Source organism: Pinus tabuliformis, chromosome 6 (genome assembly GCF_031772625.1).
Source record: "Pinus tabuliformis cultivar Carrire ecotype Pingquan chromosome 6, CPIR1, whole genome shotgun sequence".
Taxonomy (NCBI): Eukaryota; Viridiplantae; Streptophyta; class Pinopsida; order Pinales; family Pinaceae; genus Pinus; species Pinus tabuliformis.
The window spans coordinates 188,451,136-188,471,539 of record NC_142292.1 but is presented as its reverse complement, the minus strand read 5'-3'; the positions used below and the strand labels follow the sequence as shown (position 1 = coordinate 188,471,539).

Genomic DNA, 20,404 nt, shown 5'->3' with positions numbered 1-20,404 from the left:
CTCCTCTAGAGAGATGTATTAGCTCTTCACTCTGGAGAAGCCAAGGCTCATTACAATATACTCCAAGATTTCTCCAAGTTATCCTATAAGAAGCTTGGCTCCCAAAATCTTGTACACTGAGATATGAGGTTATATAAATAGCAAAGGGTGGGGTGACCGTTGACATTCCCTTTTGTGACTCTTCACCTACTCTCATGACACTTTAACTAGTACATGACTGTTACATTCTAATATCAGCACTTGGTATTTATCTTTTACAACAGGTTTACATTACAGTATGCACAAGTACCCATGTGAGACAAAATAGGCTTTAGTAAGCCATGCATGACATCACTAAGACCTGGACAACTGTGGGAAGACTAACTCTTCCACATCCTTGTGATGATTGATGGTGGCAAACTAATGCCAATCTTGGTAGTCTATTATGGTGTTTGCATACTCTGTGGTGACATCCTTTTGAAAGTGAACTCCTGCCTCTGTTGCATCCAGTTACACTTATTTGGCACCTCTGTCCAAATCATTAGATAACATTCACATCATAGTCTTGAGTGTAGCTGGACCAACAACATACTGATGCATGGTTTCTGCGCTTATCTACAAGTCTGCATTGGTGGCTATGTGCATCAACTGATCAAAGTACATTTCTAGCTCCAATCGGACTTGGTTCCTTTCCTTTGCCTCGGTGAGTGTGCCAATGGATGGGATCGCATGCATGCACATAATGAAATACATGATCCTAAACACTCATGCATGTAAAGCCTATAAATTGGTGATGAGCTGCAGGAGTTCCTCATAATTCCAAATTTGACACCGAATGCGTGCCTTCAATTCTCTAGACTTCGGCTGCATCATCTTTGGCAAGTGCAATGGGGCTCCCTTGTACCTAATTTTCCATATCTGTGTATGAACGACAACAGTGTGAAAATATAACAAGATGCGTGCTCTGCTAGCATAGCACTGCTGCGAACCATTGAGATGGACAACTGACTTATGCACGATGACAAATTTGAAGTACAACTTCTGCATGACTATCTCGAGAGATGATATTTCATTTAGTATTTCTCTCCTCAACTTTGATTTGATGGATGCTCTAACCTACTCTCCTCCCTTCTTGACCGATTTTAGCTTGTTTCCATGCACTCATTCTCAGCTATTAAGAATCTAATACTTGAGCTGGTGGCTTTAGCATATGCTTTGGTAGCATCAGCCAATGGAGCTGATTTTTGCGCACATCGGATATGATCACTTGCTCTTCAAGCTGTGCATGAGATACATGGACATCCGAAGTAGGCACTTTGCGCGATTGCATAACTTTGTGTTGTGACTCATTGAAAGATATGTTGTGCATCTCCGATTATTTATTACCTTAAGGGATTTCAGTGTCTCCTTGATCTCTTGGGACATTCTATGCTTCCAAATCTAGTGAAGCTAGTGGAGTGACCTCTTGGTTCTGAGGCATGAGGTCAACATCTGGATCTGACTCTGGCTAAACCATATATGTGTCCATCTGCTCTAGCATTTATTTAATCTCTTGAGAAAAGTACTACTACTATGAGTGCTCACCCTGTATGCTCTGTGCCAACTGCTTGGATGAGCCAATAACCTATATGGGTAGAGTTTCATCAATCTATGCATGTTGCACCTCCTGTTGTTCATGTTCCTACTATGCTTCCTTCTCTCTTCTATGCAGCTCTTGTTCTTCCATAAGTTGTTGCTTCAACTCCTGCAACTCCTTTTCTGCTTCCTCTAGCTTATGCTTCTTCCTCTGCCTTTGCGCGATCCTTCTTTCATGCTATCGCCTCTTAGCCTTAATCTCCAAAGCTTCTCGCAACGCAAGCAGGTCTGCTTTGAGCTTGCAGCTTTGCTTTGCCTATGCATTGTCAACAACATTCCTCTTGTATTTTTCACACGCATGTCTTCTACCCTTTGATACTAGTGATGATGCTATTGCCTTATGCTTTGCTAACCACTATACATCTATGATGACCGGTTCACTGAGACTTGAGAAGTGATAGCAATATCTCCATGGGTCTTCCTTAGGCCAATGACACGCCTCATGGATCCAAGGATGTTGCACTCTTGCACAGTGGTCCTTTACTAAGCAGCGCGGGTCATACAGATTGAAACTTTTGGTCTCCACTGTGAATCACTTGAATTCCTTCATCTCGGCCTTATCATGCTCGAGATTCTGGATCTCATACAACACGATCTGAAATGTAATAGTGGGACAAGGTCCCATCTTCTTCATATGCATTCTAGCTGACAAACCTATCGAGGTGTGGTATGAAACTTCTTACATGATGAGCTTATCCATGGAAAACTTAGGTAAAACATGTGGAACCTTCTCTGCATTGTACATCTGTATCAAGGTGCCAAGGGTTAAGGCATACCAATCTGCTATGTTGATCAATGCCTCCATTGCTTCCCGTGACATTCAAGGTGGATCCTGGTCAAATATCATCTTGTATACTAGGGTCAGGAAGTGTTATGATAACTGTATGATAACTCCACAAAAGTTGCATTTGGACAACAACCTGCAATAGTTGTGCACAGAGGTTTCTTAAGGTGTCCATGCCCAACCCAAGCCTGGGAACTACTAATGGGCACATATTGCATCAAGTATGTAAGTGAACATGAATAGCTTAGCTTACCGACCCTTGGGTGGGTTTCGGGCTTCTGTTACCTATTCCTTCAACCTGACAGCCAACATATCAGACTAGTTGAAACATCTTCCTTCACTCGCCAACTAATCCAACACAATCATCTAACTCTCCAGGAAGGTTTTTGTGCTCTCTTGGTAGTATAAGTGGTATGCGAAGAAGACCAAGAGTTGATATGCCTTCCGCAGCATCCTTATCTTGTAAACCCAGTTGGGTGTTGTCCTAAACTTGGCCATCTCTTTCAATGAGCTCTTTAAGATGTCTCTTATGTTCACACTACTGCTAGGTCTCGTGAAGGGTGTATCGATTGTGATCACCGGTTGTGGTAAGTGATACATCTCCTGAAATTCCTTCGCCCTGAAGGTAGCAAGTTCGGTTCCACTGATACTTCTCAACACCATTGTCTCCAGATCAGTATGCCAGAAAATCCAATGGATCATTTCTGCGCATGGAAATGTGGGATACCTGCATGCAATCCGGTACAAGCTAGACTTATGCATGTTGACATAGACCCTGTGGTCTTCTAGGTTCTCCTCAAATGTGCTTGAAAAGGTGTCATGAATGCCGTGCCATTTCATCTTGATTTCCTTGTCTATGAATAGCTCAGTGTCTTCATAGATAGATAAGCTCATAGAAACTTGCTCCACTTCATCTCCAGTTGCACTCACGACTGTGTCCTTTGACCCTACTCTCTTGCAAGCCATTGTACATGTATTATTGAGAGATGAATGAACACTTGTGATACCTATAGATAGAGCAACACTCATGGTAAGCAATATGTCAGTTAAAAACAAAAACAAACTTGAGGATTGAAATGCAACACACTTGGGTCACTAATTGGAAAGATTGCACAATTTTCACTGGGAGGTTGAGAGACTAACTGGAAAGATTGCGTAATTTTCATTGGGAGGATGGAAGACTGATTGCCAAAACTACATAGAACATAGTCTAGACTATCAGCGGGTTGACTGACTGCTGAAACTGTGCAGAGCATAGTCTAGCTTGTCTTGCTGAGGACTGAAACTGTTTAATGCGCTGTTTCAGTTAGCAATGACTGCAACCTAGAAAATTGCATTTGCACAATTCCCAGGGCTAGTAGGGCACTAAATCTCAGAATTGCATAGAGCAAGCTTGGAGGCCAGTGTTAGGCCAACTCTGCACAATTTCTGGGAGGAATGTGGAGGCTTCAGTCTCAGAAATGCACAATGCAAGTTAGGCAAGGCAAGGTCCACCTAAGGCAGCCCAGACTTGCCAATGAGTGACTGAAAACATAAAAGGTTGAATGCATGGTGAAGCTGAGTGCATACAAGAGAGAATGATCATGCATGAAAACAATGAGTGTAGGATTCAAAAAATAGGAAAACAAGCAAGTGTGTAAAGCGAGTCACCGCAACGATGACCGTTAGTGCATAAACAATGTCATGCATGCGACAATAGTGAGATGCAATGGAAAACTTGAAACAATGCTTCTACAAGCTAACATGCACTAAAACAACATTAGGTGTTCATTCAAACCAAGAAAACATGACTCGCACAAACTAAAATAAAAAATAAAGCGACAAAAAAAACAACAAAAGACATGAAAAGCGAACTTACCCGGAAAAAGCTGAGATGAGTGTGTCGAATGCTCCTAGATGCAATGTGGGATGTCAGAGATCCAAGATAGATGTGAAGTGTTGAATAAATAGTTTTGATAGGATTGAGGCTTATGATGTGTATGCCACAAATCTAGGAAAAGGAAACACCTGGTGGGAGGTTTCTAAAACAACTTTTTTATGTAACCTCCTGCTACTAAAAATGGATCCCTAAAATATAGGGATGCTTTTTGGTTTTTTCTTTTTGCCCTTTTAGGGAAAAGCCCCATGCATGAAAATAAATATTGGTCAGTCCTGGAGGACACAGGTCAACTTGGGAGCACATGCAATGGACTACAAGCTTTGGAGTGACTTTTGCGTAGTTTCTGGGTTGAGCTGGTGTTGCTATCCCTAAGGCTCTGTGCTATTTCTGAACAGAAACCCTTGCTGTCAGCTAGAATTGTGCAGTTTTTGAGAGGAATCCCAATGATGGGTTGCTCTGAAAATTTCCAGAGGGAAGGCTGCCTGGTTGTTCTGTGCATTTCTGGAGAACAACAAGCAACCTATATGGTTTGTGAAATTTTGGAGAGGAAGGTTGGTCCCCCTCCATATTTGAGCAATTTTCGAAGTGAGCATCATAAGAAGAAAATGAGAAAGCTCTGAAATGTCAGTCTACGGGAGGGAGGAAAATAAGCTGGCAAGGAGAGGTTAGTAAGCCACTAAAACTCAACTGAACCATATGTGCTTGGATAGTGCAAGACATGTTGCTAAGGATGGTTGGCAGGGAGGATCCAAAATGAAGCTAAGGAAAAATTTTGGAGGGTGGTTGTAGCTACTACAACACTTGGTGACACACTGGTAGAACTCCAGCTCTCTGAATGGACCTTGTTTTGTGAAAATAAAGTCTAACTCCTTTAGAAGTATTTTTTGACTCTTTGATCATCATGTTTTCCACACTAGCTTGATTGAAAGATGTAGCACTTCCATGCTCTTGATCGGTCCACACACATTCCAAGCGAAGTAAAAACAATTTTTTTGATTGGGGATAAAGGGTATATTGGTACAAAAGCAATATGACTTTCAGAGTTTAAGTCTCATCTCTGTTGTTGCTCCGCTACCAATAGGTCTAGACAGTACCCCAACGGAGTCACACGAGAAAACAAGCATTGCTCTGCTACCAACGAGCCTAGTCATTACTCCAGTGGAGTTACTTGCATCACCTCTCTGTGCAGGAAGCCTTTCTCTTCTTTCGCCTTATTCATTTTTTTCAGAATTTTCCACATTTTCATTTTTTCATTTTTTCAAGAACTGTGCATAGGCACTTATTTATTTCTAAGGTGGAAGAGAGATCCCGACTTATTGAGAGCAAAATAGGTTGTTCCTTTAGAGAAATATTTTATTTATACCTTTGACATACTTGTTAATGTTTTCCCCCTCACCTTACTCTACTAGACTGGGTTGACAAGGATTATCCCAAAACAACTGACTAGAGTAGGTGGTACTAGTTAGCGCGCGAGCATTGTGTTTTCACCAAGGTTCACTTCAAACAAAACATATTTTCCATTGTCTTATCATTGACTGAAGACAACAAGTTCTATATAAAGAGAAAAGACAATCGATAACCAAGTATTGATAGTTGTACAAATCCTCTTGTACTTTACCTTGCTCTTTTCAAGAGTCTATCACAGTTTCATGCGAAACTAACCTACAGGCGTAAACAAGTAGACAAATGAAAGAGAAAAGAGTAGAAGTAAATGTGAAAGCAAAGAAAGTACGCAAAGCAATCATACAAGAAAACAAACAAACAAAGTAAGAAATCCAATATGCATGCAAGCAAACAAAACATAAAGCAAACGCTACTCCTACTCCTAAGCTAACAATGCATGGGCCCGACCACGTGAAGTGATATTTCCAATGCAGCCATCGACGCATTGGTTGACCCGTGTTGGTGAAGGCATGGTTCACGAACAACATAGTCGACAGAACCAACAAATATGAAATATATAAGAATGAAGACAAACAAACTCCAAGTTTAAATGTGTCCACAGAAAAGAAATGAGTGAAAGCACAATATAAACACTTTGTGGACTTACCATGGTGTTGTGATACACTACATGCAAATGTTAAGCATATGCACTCTCTTGACTATGACATGCAAGAAAAAATGAGAGAAAAAGATAACTTACATCTTGCAAGTGTGCTTGTTGTGTAAGATTCCTCCAATCCATAAGCAATAGGAGCATGTGGTTCAAGAGGAGGAAGCAAAATCTATGTGTTGGATAGATCTTCAATGCATACATATAAGTGATGAGGACCCTTGAGTAGTTGAAGAAATTCCTGATTATAAGTGAAACCAAACTCAAAAAAGCGAGGGCCTGACATAACCATCATATCGAGCTCAAGTGCCTCGACAACCTACGGGGTTTCGAATTCATCGATAGATAGATCACCATAAACAGGTGGATTTGAAGAAACAACAACGATAGGATCAACATCGTGATCGAATATGGGAGTAAATAGATAACAACATCTACGATAAAAAAATTCAACGAGTTCATTGAAATCCTCATGATTTGATGAATCAAACAGAGGGGTAGATGAGAAGCAAGAATGTTTACCCTCTGCATTTCTGGAAAAGGGAGATGAAAAATCAAGTGCATATTCAATGAACAATTTGTCCTCTCCACTGTCAAATGATGTACTGACATCGAGTGTGTTCTGCGAATGATCGGAAGTAGATGCATCCATGGATAGATTTACATAAGGAAAATTAGAGATAGCAGACTCACCAAATATGTCAGGAAAAAGCAGTGGAGGTGCAGACAAGAGGAGGTCATCATTCACCACGGGTTGATGTTCATATCCACAGTCATACTCATCGTAAATTCCAACGCAGGTTGGTTGTGCAACACCACCTCTGTCGATGGCTTGATCCTCATTCAGAATAGGTGTAGAGTCCAGAACAAAAGAACACAAGAAATTGCAATTCAGAGGATCAACAGAACGTGAAGACAGAGGTTGAGGTAACAAGTGCATGTGACAACCCATGAGCTTTAACTTCATTTTAGGATAGAGTGATTTGGTAAGGGAATACTCAAATCTCTCCATGAGATATTGGATTTTCATATGGTTTTTTGGAGCTTCAAACTAGAGTAAACGGAAGTGCTGCAAAAGATCCATAGGCTGTTCATGTGGGGCCTTCTGTTGTTTTAACATTTTCTAGTCAAGAGCTTCAGGATCAAAATGATGGAAAATAGATTCAATTAAATCACAAAAGTGTTTAAATGAGTGCATACAATTGTGAGGGAGATTTCAGCACCATCGTTGTGGGGATTTGCAAAGTGTGGTTGCAAGCAGCATGCTAGCCTCTACTTCATCAAACTCGTCCGCATCCTCCAAGAATGCAAGGAAGTCATGTAATTTCTTAGGCCAAGCCACACGCCTTCAACATCATAGATGAATTCCGACAAGAGATCATAAAACTCCTTCGTGATTTCAAATGGATGTGCATTAGACAGACATCGCGGAGGGTGGACTCTAACGATATCCATGCTAGATGTGTGAAGATTGAAGATAGGATGTGAGGACTCAGCTTGTCATCTAGCCCTCCTTGTAGCGTCAAAAATGTTGACAATGTTGGACCCGCCTACATGTCAGGGGATCTCCCTGGAAAGAAGTCCCAACTAGACCTTAGATTGTTTGGAGTAGGAGTCCCAGCAGTCGGTAGTACAGTATCACCTTGACTACGGTTATGCGCAGAGCTAAGTAAGATGTCTTTGTTGGTAGTAAGGGTGTGACCTTGTAGCAAGGCAAGGAAGGTGCATGAAAGGATCTAACACACGGAAAGGTGAGTGAGTGTGCCCCTTAGAAACCTGTGATAGCACGCAGCTTGAAAAGGAACACACGAGCAGAAAGACATCATGAGATGGAAAGAAGGATAGTCGATCATCCAAAGTGATGGGTTATATCAACAACACACTTAGATAAGATTCATACAAACACATACAGAATATTACATACATACATGCGTAAATAACAACTACATACATCATTAGAGTAACCAAGATAGTCAAACTATAATAGTAAGATATGCGTGAAACGTGTTGTCTTTGTTATATTAAAAAAGTGAAAAATCCAATCATACATATAAACATGACTTCCACTAGCCATGATAGCGTAACATGACAGTCACTTTCATCTGCTCTAGCAAAGATATGTACTAGATTTGCACGGTGGAGAAGCCAAGGCTCGTTACAATACAATCCGAGCTTTCTGTAAGTCATCCTATAGCAAGCTTGGCTCCCAAAAACCTATATAATCAGTTATGAGGTTCTATAAATAGCAAAGGGTGGGGTGACCCTTGACATTCCCCTTCGTGACTCTTCACCTACCGTCATGACTCTTCAACTACTACATGACTGTTACATTCTACTATTGACACCTGGTCTTTCAATTTTACAATAGGTTTCCATTACAATCTGAACATGTACCCATGTGATACAAAATAGGCTTGAGTAAGCCATGCAAGACATCATTAAGACTTGGACAGTTGTGGGCAGACTAACTCTTTGAAATCCTTGTGATTATTGACGGTGGCGAACTCATTCCAATCTTAGTAGTTTGGTATGGTGTCCGCGTACTCTTTGGTGACATCCTTGTGAAAGCGAACTCTTACCTCTATTGCATCTGGGTACACTGATTTGGCACCTCTATCTGACTCGTCAAATAACATGCGCATCATAGTTTTGAGTTCAGCCAGACTAGCAACATTCTGATGCATGGTGTCTGCGTTCATCTTCAACACTATGCTGGTGGCTACACACATCAACTAATCAAAGTAGATGTCCAGCTCCAATTGAACTTGGTTCTTTGAATTTGCCTTGGTGAGTGTGCCAATGGATGGGATCGCATGCGTGCTCACAATGACATCCATGCTCTTGAACGCTCATGCATGTAAAGCCTGTAAGTTGGTGATGAGTTGCGAGAGTTCCTCACAGTTCCGGATTTGACTACAGATGTGTGCCTTCAACTCTACCACCTTTGGCTTCATCTTCTTTGGAAATTGCAGTGGGGATCTGTTATACCTCATTGTCCATATTTCCATATGATTAACAATACTGTGCAAATCTAAAAAGATGTGTGCTCTCCTAACACAACGTTGTTTCCAACCGTTGAGATGGAAAACTGACTTATGCATGATGTCGAATCTGAAGTACAACTTCTGCATGATTGTCTCGAGAGATGATACCTCCTCTAGTATTTCTCTCCTCAACTCTGATCTGGATGATTCTTTAACCTGCTCTCCTCCCTTGTTAGTTGCTGGTAGCTCCTTGGTGATGTGCTCGTTCTCAGCTATCAATAATGTAACACTCGAGCTTGTGGGTTTGACATATGTTTTGAGAGAATCAGCCAATGCAGCTGGATGTCTACGGACATTAGATACAATCACTCACTCTTCAAACTATGCAGGAGATACATGGAAATATGGATTAGGCATTTTGCGTGATTTCACAACTCTTTGTTGTGACTCATCGAAAGATATATTGTGCACATCCGGTTCTGGATTGTCTTCAAGGATTTTAGTGTCTCCTTGATCGCTTGGGCCTTTCTCTGCCTCCGGATCTGGTGAAGTCAGTGGAGTGGCCTCTTGGTTTTGAGGCATGAGGTCAATATCCTGATATGACTCTGGCTAAACCATATCCGTGTCCATCTACTCTAGCATTTGTTCAATCTCTTAACCAAAGTCCTACTCCTGTGACTACTCACCCTGTTTTCTCTGTGCCAGTTGCTCAGATTAGTCAATAACTTGTATGTGCGCATTTCATCAATCTTTGCATGTTACACCTCCTATTGTTCATTTTCCTGCTGTGCTCCCTTCTCTTTTCTACGCAGCTCTTGTTCTTCCGTAAGTTTTTGCTTCAACTCCTGCAACTCATTTTCTACTTCCTCTAGCCTATGCTTCTCTCTCTGCCTTTGTGTGATCCTTTTGTCACGTTGTTGCCTCTTAGCCTCAACCTCCAAGGCTACTCTCACAGCAAGTGGGTATGCTTTGAACGTACATCTTTTCTCTGCCTCTATGTTGTCAACAACCTTCCTCTTGCCTTTGTCATGCGCAAGTTTTATACCCTCCACTACTGCTGATGATGGTGCTTTCTAAGATGTTGCTTCCTTCTGCTTTGTTAACCACTCTATAGCAATGTTGACTGGGTCATTAATCCTTGAGAAGTGATAACAGTATCTCCATGGGTCTTCTTGAGGCCCATGACACACTAAATGGATCCAAGGATGTTGCACTCTTGCACAGTGATCCTTTACTAAGAAGTGTGGGTCATACAGATTGAAACATCTAGTGGTGAAGGTGAATCTATTGAAATCCTCTATCTCGACCTCAACATGCCTGAGATTTCAAATAGCATACAACCCAATCCACAAAGGAAGACCAGGCCAAGGTGTCTTCTTCTTCATATGAAGTCTAGATGACAACCTAGTTGAGATGTGATATGTCACTTCTTACATGACCAGCTTATCCATGGCAAACTTTGGCAAAACAAGTGGATTCTTCTCTGTGTTGTATGCTGGTATGAAGGTGCCAGGGGGTGAGGCATACCAATCTACTATGTCGATCAATGCCTCCATTGCTACCCGCGACATGTAAGGTGGATCTTGCTCAAATATCATCGTGTATATTAGGGTGACGAAGTGGTTTGATAACTGTATGATAACTCGATAGAAGCTTCATTCGAAGAAATACCCATGATAAGTGTGTACAAAAGTTTTTGAAGGTGTCCATTCCCAACCCAAGCCCGAGAACTGTTGTGGGGCACAAACTCCATCAAGTATGTAAGTGGACATGAATAACTTAGCTTGTTGACATTAGGGTTGGTGCTCGGCTTCTATTACCTATTCCTTCAACCTGAGAGCCAACATGTTGGACCAGTTGAAAGGTATACCTTCACTCGTCAATTGACCCAACACAATCACACAACTCCATGGGAGAGTTTCTGTGCTCTCCTGGTTATATAAGCGGCATGAAAAAATGACAAAGAGCTAATATGCCTTCTGTAGTATCCTTGTCTTGTAAACCTGGTTGGGTGTTGTCTTGAACTTGGTCGGCTCTTTCACCTAGCTCTTCAAGATGTCTCTTGAGTTCAACACCATTGTCTCCAGATCATTACGCAAGACAATCTAGTGGATCATGTCTGCGCATGGAAACACGGGATACCTGCATGCAATCCTGTACAATCCAGACTTGTGTATGTTGGCATAGATACTGTGGTCTTCCAGGTTCTGCCCAAATGTGCCTAGATAGGTGTCATTGATGTCCTATCGTGTCATCTTGATTTCCTTGTTTATGAACATCTTAATGTCCTCATAGATAGGTAAGCTCATAGACACTTGCTCAACTGCATCTCTAGTTACACTCTCGACAGTGTCCTTTGACCCTCCTCTCTTGGAAGCCATTGTACCTATAGTGCTGAGAGACAGATAAACACCTGTGATACGTATAGATAGAGCAACAATCATGGCAAACAATATGTCAGTTGAAAACCAAAATCTACTTGAGGACTAACATGAAACACACCTTAGTGACTAATTGGAAAGATTGAACAATTTTCAATGGGAGGCTAGGAGATTGACTATCAATCCTGCATAGAACATAATCCGGACTGTTAATGGGCTGACTGACTGCTAAAACTACACAGACCAAAGTCCATCTTGGCCTGCTGAACTTTGAAACTACGTAATGCATAGTTTCAGTCACAACTGGTTTTAACCCAAAAAATTGGATCTGTGAAATTTCGTGGGCAAGAAGAGCACTACCTATGAGAATTGCAAGAGCAAGCTTGGTGGCCAGTGATGGGCTAGCTTTGCTCAATTGTTAGGAGGAAGGTAGACCATCACTCTCATAAATGGGCAATGCAAGCCATGGAAGACAAGGTCCAAGCTAAGGCAGCCTAGAACCGTCAATGGGCGACTGAAAACATACAAGGATGAATGCATGGTGAAGATGAGTGCAGAAAAGAGTTAATGATCATGCATGCCAACAGTGAGCGCAAGATTCCTAAAATGGGAAAACACGCAAGTGTGTGAAGTGAGTCACCACAACAACGGCTCTTAGTGCAAAATAGTGTCATGCATGCAATAGCAGTGAGAAGCAATGGAAAACTTGAAACAATGCTTCTACAAGCTAACATTCATTGAAAAGACATCATGCATTCAATGAAACCAAACAAACAACACTCACACAAACCGAAATTCAAAAAGCAATAGAAAAATAACAAAAGGCATGAAAAGAGGATTTACCTAGAAAAAACTAAGTTGAGTGTGCCAAATGCTTCCCGATACGAAGTGGGATGCGAGAGCTCCAAGATCGATGTGAAAAATGAGCTCTGAAACGTCGAATAAATAGTTTTGATAATATCGAGGCTTATGACGCACATTCCACAAACCTAGGAAAAAGCAACACTTTGGTAGAAGGTTTCTAAAACGACTTTTGCATGTAACCTACAACTGCTAAAAATGGATCCCCAAAATCTAGGGATGGTTTTTTTTTTTTTTTGGGAAAAACAACGCATGCATGAAAATCAAGATTGGCCAGTCATTGAGGGAATTGGTCAACTTGGGAACACATGCAACGAACTGCAAGCCTTGGAGTGACTTTTGTGCAGTTTCTAGGCCGAGTTGGTCTAGTTGTCCCTAAGGCTCTGCGCAATTTCTGGATTGAACCACTAGCTGTCAGCGAGAATTGTGCAATTTTTTAGAATCACACCAGTTGCCACTCTTCACCTCAATAATTTAGGAGCAATCTTCACCTCAACATGTTTAAAGTTTTGCCGCAAAAATTAACATGTTAAACAAGTCTCCAGGGGATAGAATCAAAGTAAAGCAAAATTAAAGTTTAAAATCACTAATCACCACTCTATTGTCCTATAATTTTATCTATATTTGTTAACCATTCAATTAAAATTTATATAACTACTCTGATTAAATAAAAATACAAAGTAATAAAAAAAATCAAAAAATATATTTATATATACATAATCACTCAAATCTAATAAAAATATAAAATAATAAGAAAAATTGAAAAATATATATTTATCTATACATAATCACTCAAATCTAATAAAAATACAAAATAACAAGAAAAATTGAAAACTATATTTACACCGAAAGTTTCCTTCTTGAATCAGTTAAGCTATCGACCATCGTCTACCTTTTCATTTTCGACCATTGGATCTGTCAAATTTTTCCATCGTTGGATCTGTCAAAGCACGCTGCTGCACAGTGCGCGTTTTCCATGCTCAGTCTGGTCATAGTTTCTCGGGTCAGCAATAAATTGCCATAGTTTCTTCGATGGGCAATAAATGTATGAATGGTCGAGTGAGGCCCAATGTCAGGCCTCACCTAGCAAGTGCATATGGACTCAGCTAGCATGGGAGGAATTGTGTGGAAGCATGTTCAGATAACCATTAGACAACCTCCACTTCCACAGCCTTCTTGAAGGGTGGAGAGGCAAATGCAGTTTTCACCCATCTAATGCCAATAACAACACTGCCACTCATCAATCGTCTAGAAAGATCAGCATGAAGGCGAGAAAAGAAACCTAACGCGAGACATTCACTTCGGGAAGCGGAAGACGACATGAGCTGTTAATAGATTTATATAGCAGACGATTGTTTCTCATAACTCATTTATCTACACATCATTCAGAAGAGAATCCTGATAATTTTTTATTTGGGCAAGATTGTTTTCATATTAGCTCAACATTAATGGCATCTCCAGCCAGAGCTCCAGCCTTCAATCACGAGTCCCCGCTTCCAGGCCCCAGCTCCAGTGACCAGGCACCAACCCCTGTATTTGCATGTTTATTGCTTCCTCAATACATTTAGCTGGAAGCTGCCAGAGCTGAATGACTTCAGAATAAGTGTGAAGAGCCCATTCCAAATGAACGCTTGCCATCGCACCAAACAATTAACATTTTGAAATTTTGGAACTAGAAAAATATATGGGTAAATCAACTTTACATTTTTCATGTGAGGAAGAGTACTTCTAATCTTGGTATTTCAAGAACGTTTATAGTGTGTTTAAGCAAATAGAGTAATTTCTACTTATATCTATATAGAGCTCATGGGCTCCTTTAGCCATGGCCATTGCTCAAACTTTATACATTATTCATGAAATTTAGTGTAATTTCTATTTATATCTATATAGAGTTCATGGGCTCCTTTAGCCATGGCCATTGCTCAGACTTTATATATTATTAATGAAATTTCTATTTTGATTTTCTATTTGGTTACCATTGTGTTTGGTTAATTTTGCATTTTCCTTTGAGCAGTTTGCTTCTGGTAAAATGTGTATTTAAAGAAGAATTGGAGGTGTGTTCTTTTTCTGAATTAACTATCTTGAATTAACTAACTGCTCATAACAATATAATTATAATTTGTGTTATGGATTTAGATGGATTAATAACTTTTGTTCACATCTGTATAGATATCCTTGATTCTTCTGTTGTCAATGCCCATAGTCTACACTAATCCAATGTGATTCCTATTACCATCTGATAAAATACTCATTTAGAGAATAATGGGAGGAGAATTTTTCCAAGAAAGGAGTTTGAAAGTTAATTTTGGATGTTTTGGATTTGAATGATGAGTGTGCTTATAATAGTACAAATATTTAAAATTTCATATTTTAGGTGTCTACTAATATTCTGTAGAGAACCAAGAAAATGAAATATTATGAAAACTGAATTATGGCTCAACACCTAAATGGATAAATAAATAAAAAACCAGACCAAATATTTTATATTATTTAAAATAAAATATATGTTATATGAAGATTGTCTTTCTCTTGGAAAAAAAATAATAATAATTTTGCTTTACAAACCAACCAAATAATTTTAACAAGTAAACTTGGTTACATGAAGGGGTTTCATTAAAATTGTTCGTTAACACAATTATTTTTTTCTAGTCTTGAAATGATTGCCATATTTTAAATATTTAATTTCTTGGAAAAAATTTCAAATAACACAATGCAGAGTAATTCCATTGTGCGGAAAGTCAATGCATGCCATCGGAAATACAATATGGAACACTATACAGTTAGAAATTGACATTGCAATACCATCACACACCAAAGTCTTTTGGCAAAATGTTGTGAAAAAAAAATCACTAACAATTTTATGAATCATTGTTTTCCACCATAAGCATCCATACAAAGGAGTGACAATTTCACCAATAGTTTTTTGCCACCAGAAGCATCCATACAAAGCACTGACAATTTTACCAATAGTTTTTTTCCACCATATTAAGCATCCATAGAAAGCACTCACAATTTTACCAATAGTTGTTTTCCACCATAAGCATCCATACAAAGTTCTCTGTTTTATGTCTGCATAACTTTGATAGCCCATTACAATGACAATATAGCATTAATAAATTCTTTGAACCTTCTAAATAGGAAATTAACATGTGACATAAGAACAACATAATCCTAGATGCATCTTTCCATGAACATAATGAAATAATGGGATCTTTGGAGTTTAACTCTTGTTGCTATTTATGGGAAAAATAAATGATGCAGTAATGCTAAGGAAAAAGTCATTTTAGATAGAATAAAGGCAAGGAAGTGTGGATAGCATTTATAAAAGGAAACCATTAAATATCCTTTCTCATTTGCAATAAAATTTCATAAACTTTCACTATTATTTTTATCTAAAGAAAATTGTAAGTATCAACTTAAATATTGTAGAATTCATGGCATAGTTGGGATAAATTGTCTGGTACTAATTACATGGAAAACTAAAGACAATTATGAATTGACTCAAATGATCAATGGGCAACAACACTCTCTACAAGACCATTTCAGGGGAACCACCACATTGAGCCAAGTCATGGTAAACAGACCTATTCATGTCCTCACAATCACATGGTTGTTTTAGCCGATTTCCAATAGTTACATGATTAGCATGGCTTTTAGACTTCTTCTCTGGTGTTGATATTGCATTAGCAGTATTATCTGTTGGTCCTACATAGCCATGGTTAAAATGTGCAGTGGCATATTTTTCGGGTACCGCACTCCCAATCCTTAAATTTGGGACAATTATTTCAATTGCACACACAATTCACATATTTTGGTGATAATTCATTCAGTTTGTTGTATGCACAACCATAAAACAAACTTACTACTTCAAAAACAATGATGAAAGACAAATCTTCCCAAAGCTTCCATACCTTTGGTGTATCTTTGCACCTTTAGGGTCAATTACTAATTATATATACATAATTGCTCAAATCTATAATCATCATTACTTCACCAAATTTAAATTTTTCAAGTATCAATTGCCTTCTTTTTTAGTAATTAGAAATTTTAAAGTAAACCCAATCGATCCAAAAACGCTGCAAGACTCCGATATTCTCGTTATGGCATGTCCAACAAAGAAAGAATCGACGCCAAACCACGAATCGTGGAAAGTCTTTGTTCTTGTTTAACGAAAATCACACCCAAAATGAAGTCAATGTATAACGTTTTTAGATGTGCAAATTCCATTCCTGAACGGAGAAGAAATGGTAACACAAAAATGTAAGAGTTGACGTTGAGAATGGTTGATACTTAATCATCAAGATTGGATTTGGTGAATAATTAAAATTGATATAAATAAATAATAGAAAATATGAATAGTCACTCGAAGATGAAATAAACAGTTTCTCTCTCATGTATATAATAATAAGATCAATCTGAATGAATATCAATAAATTGTTTTGAGAAATTACAATGTGGTCTGAGAAGAATTTAGGATTTGTCAAAAACACCATGGAATTGCTTATACGTAATAAATGGCCGTCTCACGATAAACTAAAGAACAAACATTTGAACATTACAACTAAATTAGTTGACATTTGAATGAGAAATTGTGTCCTTATTACATTTTTAAAACTTATTTTGATTTCGCTAATGATTCGACTAATTTTGATCACAGATTCAAAATCGTAGAGTATTTCTATTCCTCAGTCCGTAGCAATTCGACAAATCATTATTATAATTTGCTAAAATAGAAAATCTTTGAAGGGCAAATCGACAAATCTTTGTGAGGGTTTATTTTTATTTTTTATATTTTCGTTTTAGCTGGGAGGATTTTTAATGAATTTTACTTAAAATTCGAGAGATTTGTTAAATTATAAATTGATGTCAAATTTAAGGTGAAGTGAATAATTTTTATGATTATATTTAAAAAAAATTCAAAATATTAAATTTATTTATATATTCAAAATATATTTTAAACTACCAACCATCTCATTTAAAAAAAATCAAATAATGAATTCAATGATATTTCAAAATATATCATCGAAACAAAACAAAAAAAATTACCTCCAAATTCCAGCCAAAACAAACACCCATACCTTTCAATGTCAAAAACACATACTATTCTTCCATATTTACGTCAAGTCTGATGCATACAACCGACGCAAAAAAGAAAATGAATACGATGAGAGCGTCGTTTAACTCAGATGGATTTAAAGCGTAAAGACGGAGGGAGAAGAAGTCTTCATATGAAATGACACAGAACCACCCATGATTCATCATATTCACTATCCAAGACCGCCCAAAATCAGAATGCCTCCTCCATCTCATTGACTTATTCCATAACTTTGATTTCTGTTTATGCTCTTTGTATTCTCGGGCGTATAACACATTGTATTGGAGCTCAAATGTTTCCCACCACGGTCGGCCGACAGATTTCTGAAGTTGTTAGCGGTCTTTGGGTTCTGTATGCATACTGCTGTGTTGTCTACAACCCCAACGTCGATGATTAGGGGTTCTAGTAGTCGATTATACTGTCGCCGAGTTGGTCTCTCTGGATTTTCCGGCGTTCCCAATGGCAACGAATCCTTCCACATTAATGCACTGAAGAACCCACAGGAAGTCCGACTCAGAGTTGTGGCGGAACAAGATTATGGAATCGAGCCTTTGAAGAAAACTCTGGATAACTTAGCGAAATTATGGGGATATTCATCCACAGAGACTCCGGAGGTCAGACCGATATACAGCCCGATTGAAAAGCTGGGTTCCCAGTATAGAATATTGTGTGATTCGACCATCAAATCGCCCAAGCAAAAGCTGGGGGAGAAATGGCGGGAGTATCAAGGATGTAACAACTGGGAAGGTCTGCTGGACCCCTTGGATGAAAATTTGAGACGAGAGATTCTCAAATATGGCGATTTCGTCCAGGCCACCTACAACGCCATGGACTTCGATCCCAAGTCCCAAGAGTATGGGTGCTGTAAATACAACGAGAGTTCGTTGCTTGACAAAGCGGGGCTGAAGAACTCTGGATATAATATAACGCAGCACATCCATGCCACTTCAGGAATCCAGCTTCCCGTGTGGTTAACGCAGAGGCTATCGTCGGATGGATTAGATTGGGTGTCCAGACGAAGCAGCTGGGTGGGCTTCGTGGCCATCTGCAACGACGATCAGGAGATCAGCAGGCTTGGGAGGAGAGACATCGTTGTGTCATACAGAGGAACCGTGACGCCATTGGAATGGGCAGAAAATCTAAAGGACGTTCTCACGCCTGCAGTGACAAAGACTTATAACAAAAGAAAATACCCTTCAGGGTGTTGCCTGGAGCCCAAGGTGGAGAGTGGGTTTTGGAGTCTTTTCACTACCAAGAACCCCGAAGGCGAGAGCGCTTCGGATCAGGTGGTGAATGAGGTCAGAAGATTGGTAGATTTGTACAAGGGCGAAGAAATCAGTATTACAATCACCGGTCACAGCTTGGGTGCAGCCTTGGCTGTTCTAACGGCTTACCAGATTGGTCAAGAGCTCAATTCCAACGAGGATATTGCTGCAGGTAAAGGTAAAATTCCATTGACTGTGTTTTCTTTCGGCGGGCCACGAGTGGGTAACCGTGCCTGGGTTGATATAATGGAGGAAATGGGATGCAAAGTGCTGAGAATAGTGAACACCCACGATGTGGTCACCAAGGTTCCGGGCCTCGTGCTCAATGAGCGCTGGATTCTGCAGCAGCAACGCTCAAAATATGTAGTTGTGTCGAAGATCTTCGACGTTCTAGACAGGATGCCATGGGCTTACTGTCATGTTGGGACCGAGCTTCGTGTGAATAACAAGTATTCTCCATATCTGAAACCCGATGCAGATATGAGCTGCTGTCATGATCTGGAAGCGTATCTCCATCTTGTGGACGGTTACCTGAGTTCCAACTGTCCATTCAGATCCACAGCTAAAAGAGACATCGCGAGGCTTTTGATGAATCAGAGGTCCAATGTCCTTCTCAAGCCAAAGCCATTAAAGAAGTAAGATTCAACCAAAAGTAAATCAGAGACCTCCAACTTGTTTGTGAAGCAAAACATATTGTCTGACAGTCGACACGGTGATTCGAGCGAGAGTGGAGAGACTCGTTCCCGAATGCATTAATTCGTAGACCGAATATTCATTCCAACCTCTAAATTGTGTATATTTCTTAGCATATATTTACAGCGATTCTTTTAATGGTCGATTTCCTGAATATTTTGGAATGGCCTTGTCCAAGCAAAAAATAATAATTTTGTCCTAAAAATTATTCTCACAGTGATTCATCCAATTCTAAAGTATTATTGAATAAACGATAAAAGTTAAATCGAAATATAACTAGTATTTGCACCAGATGTTGCAAAGGAACATTGAATAAACGATAAAAGTTAAATTGAAATATAACTAGCATTTACACCAGATGTTGCAAAGGAATGCCATAAGGCATATATTGAAGAACAACTGTGACATTTAAATCGTCATTGAGAATAAGAATTAATAAAGAAGATTGTCTGCAAAAGTGGAAGATAAATCTAAATGATATACATTATCTGAATTTTATATATAGTATAATGTTTGTAACAAAGATTGGCTCTTGATCTTCTAAGATGTTTTTTAAGTTTCAATAAAAAATCACTAGTAGATTATAATAGATGACTCTTTCAATTCGCCACATAGTATCTCTCCCAAAAAACATCCCTACAAAAAGGATGTTGTACAATACCTCTTGTCCATCTTTGTTAGGTCATTGGGTATAGCATATAGCAATCACACTTTTACAAAGTTTACTTTCATTTTTTTTTGCTGATGTATGGCCACCACCAACACTAGGGCTACAAAGCATGAGGCCGTACATTA

At 39.3% G+C, this 20,404-nt stretch overlaps 1 protein-coding gene across 1 annotated transcript; it reads left to right on the top strand.

The window, feature by feature from the left end:
* The first annotated feature begins 18,040 nt into the window (after positions 1-18,040).
* LOC149258090 (phospholipase A(1) DAD1, chloroplastic-like) lies at positions 18,041-19,555 on the top strand. Its single transcript, XM_089400580.1, has one exon. It carries the CDS (start codon positions 18,041-18,043, stop codon positions 19,553-19,555), a length of 1,515 nt encoding a protein of 504 aa, XP_089256706.1.
* Positions 19,556-20,404: the final 849 nt, after the last annotated feature.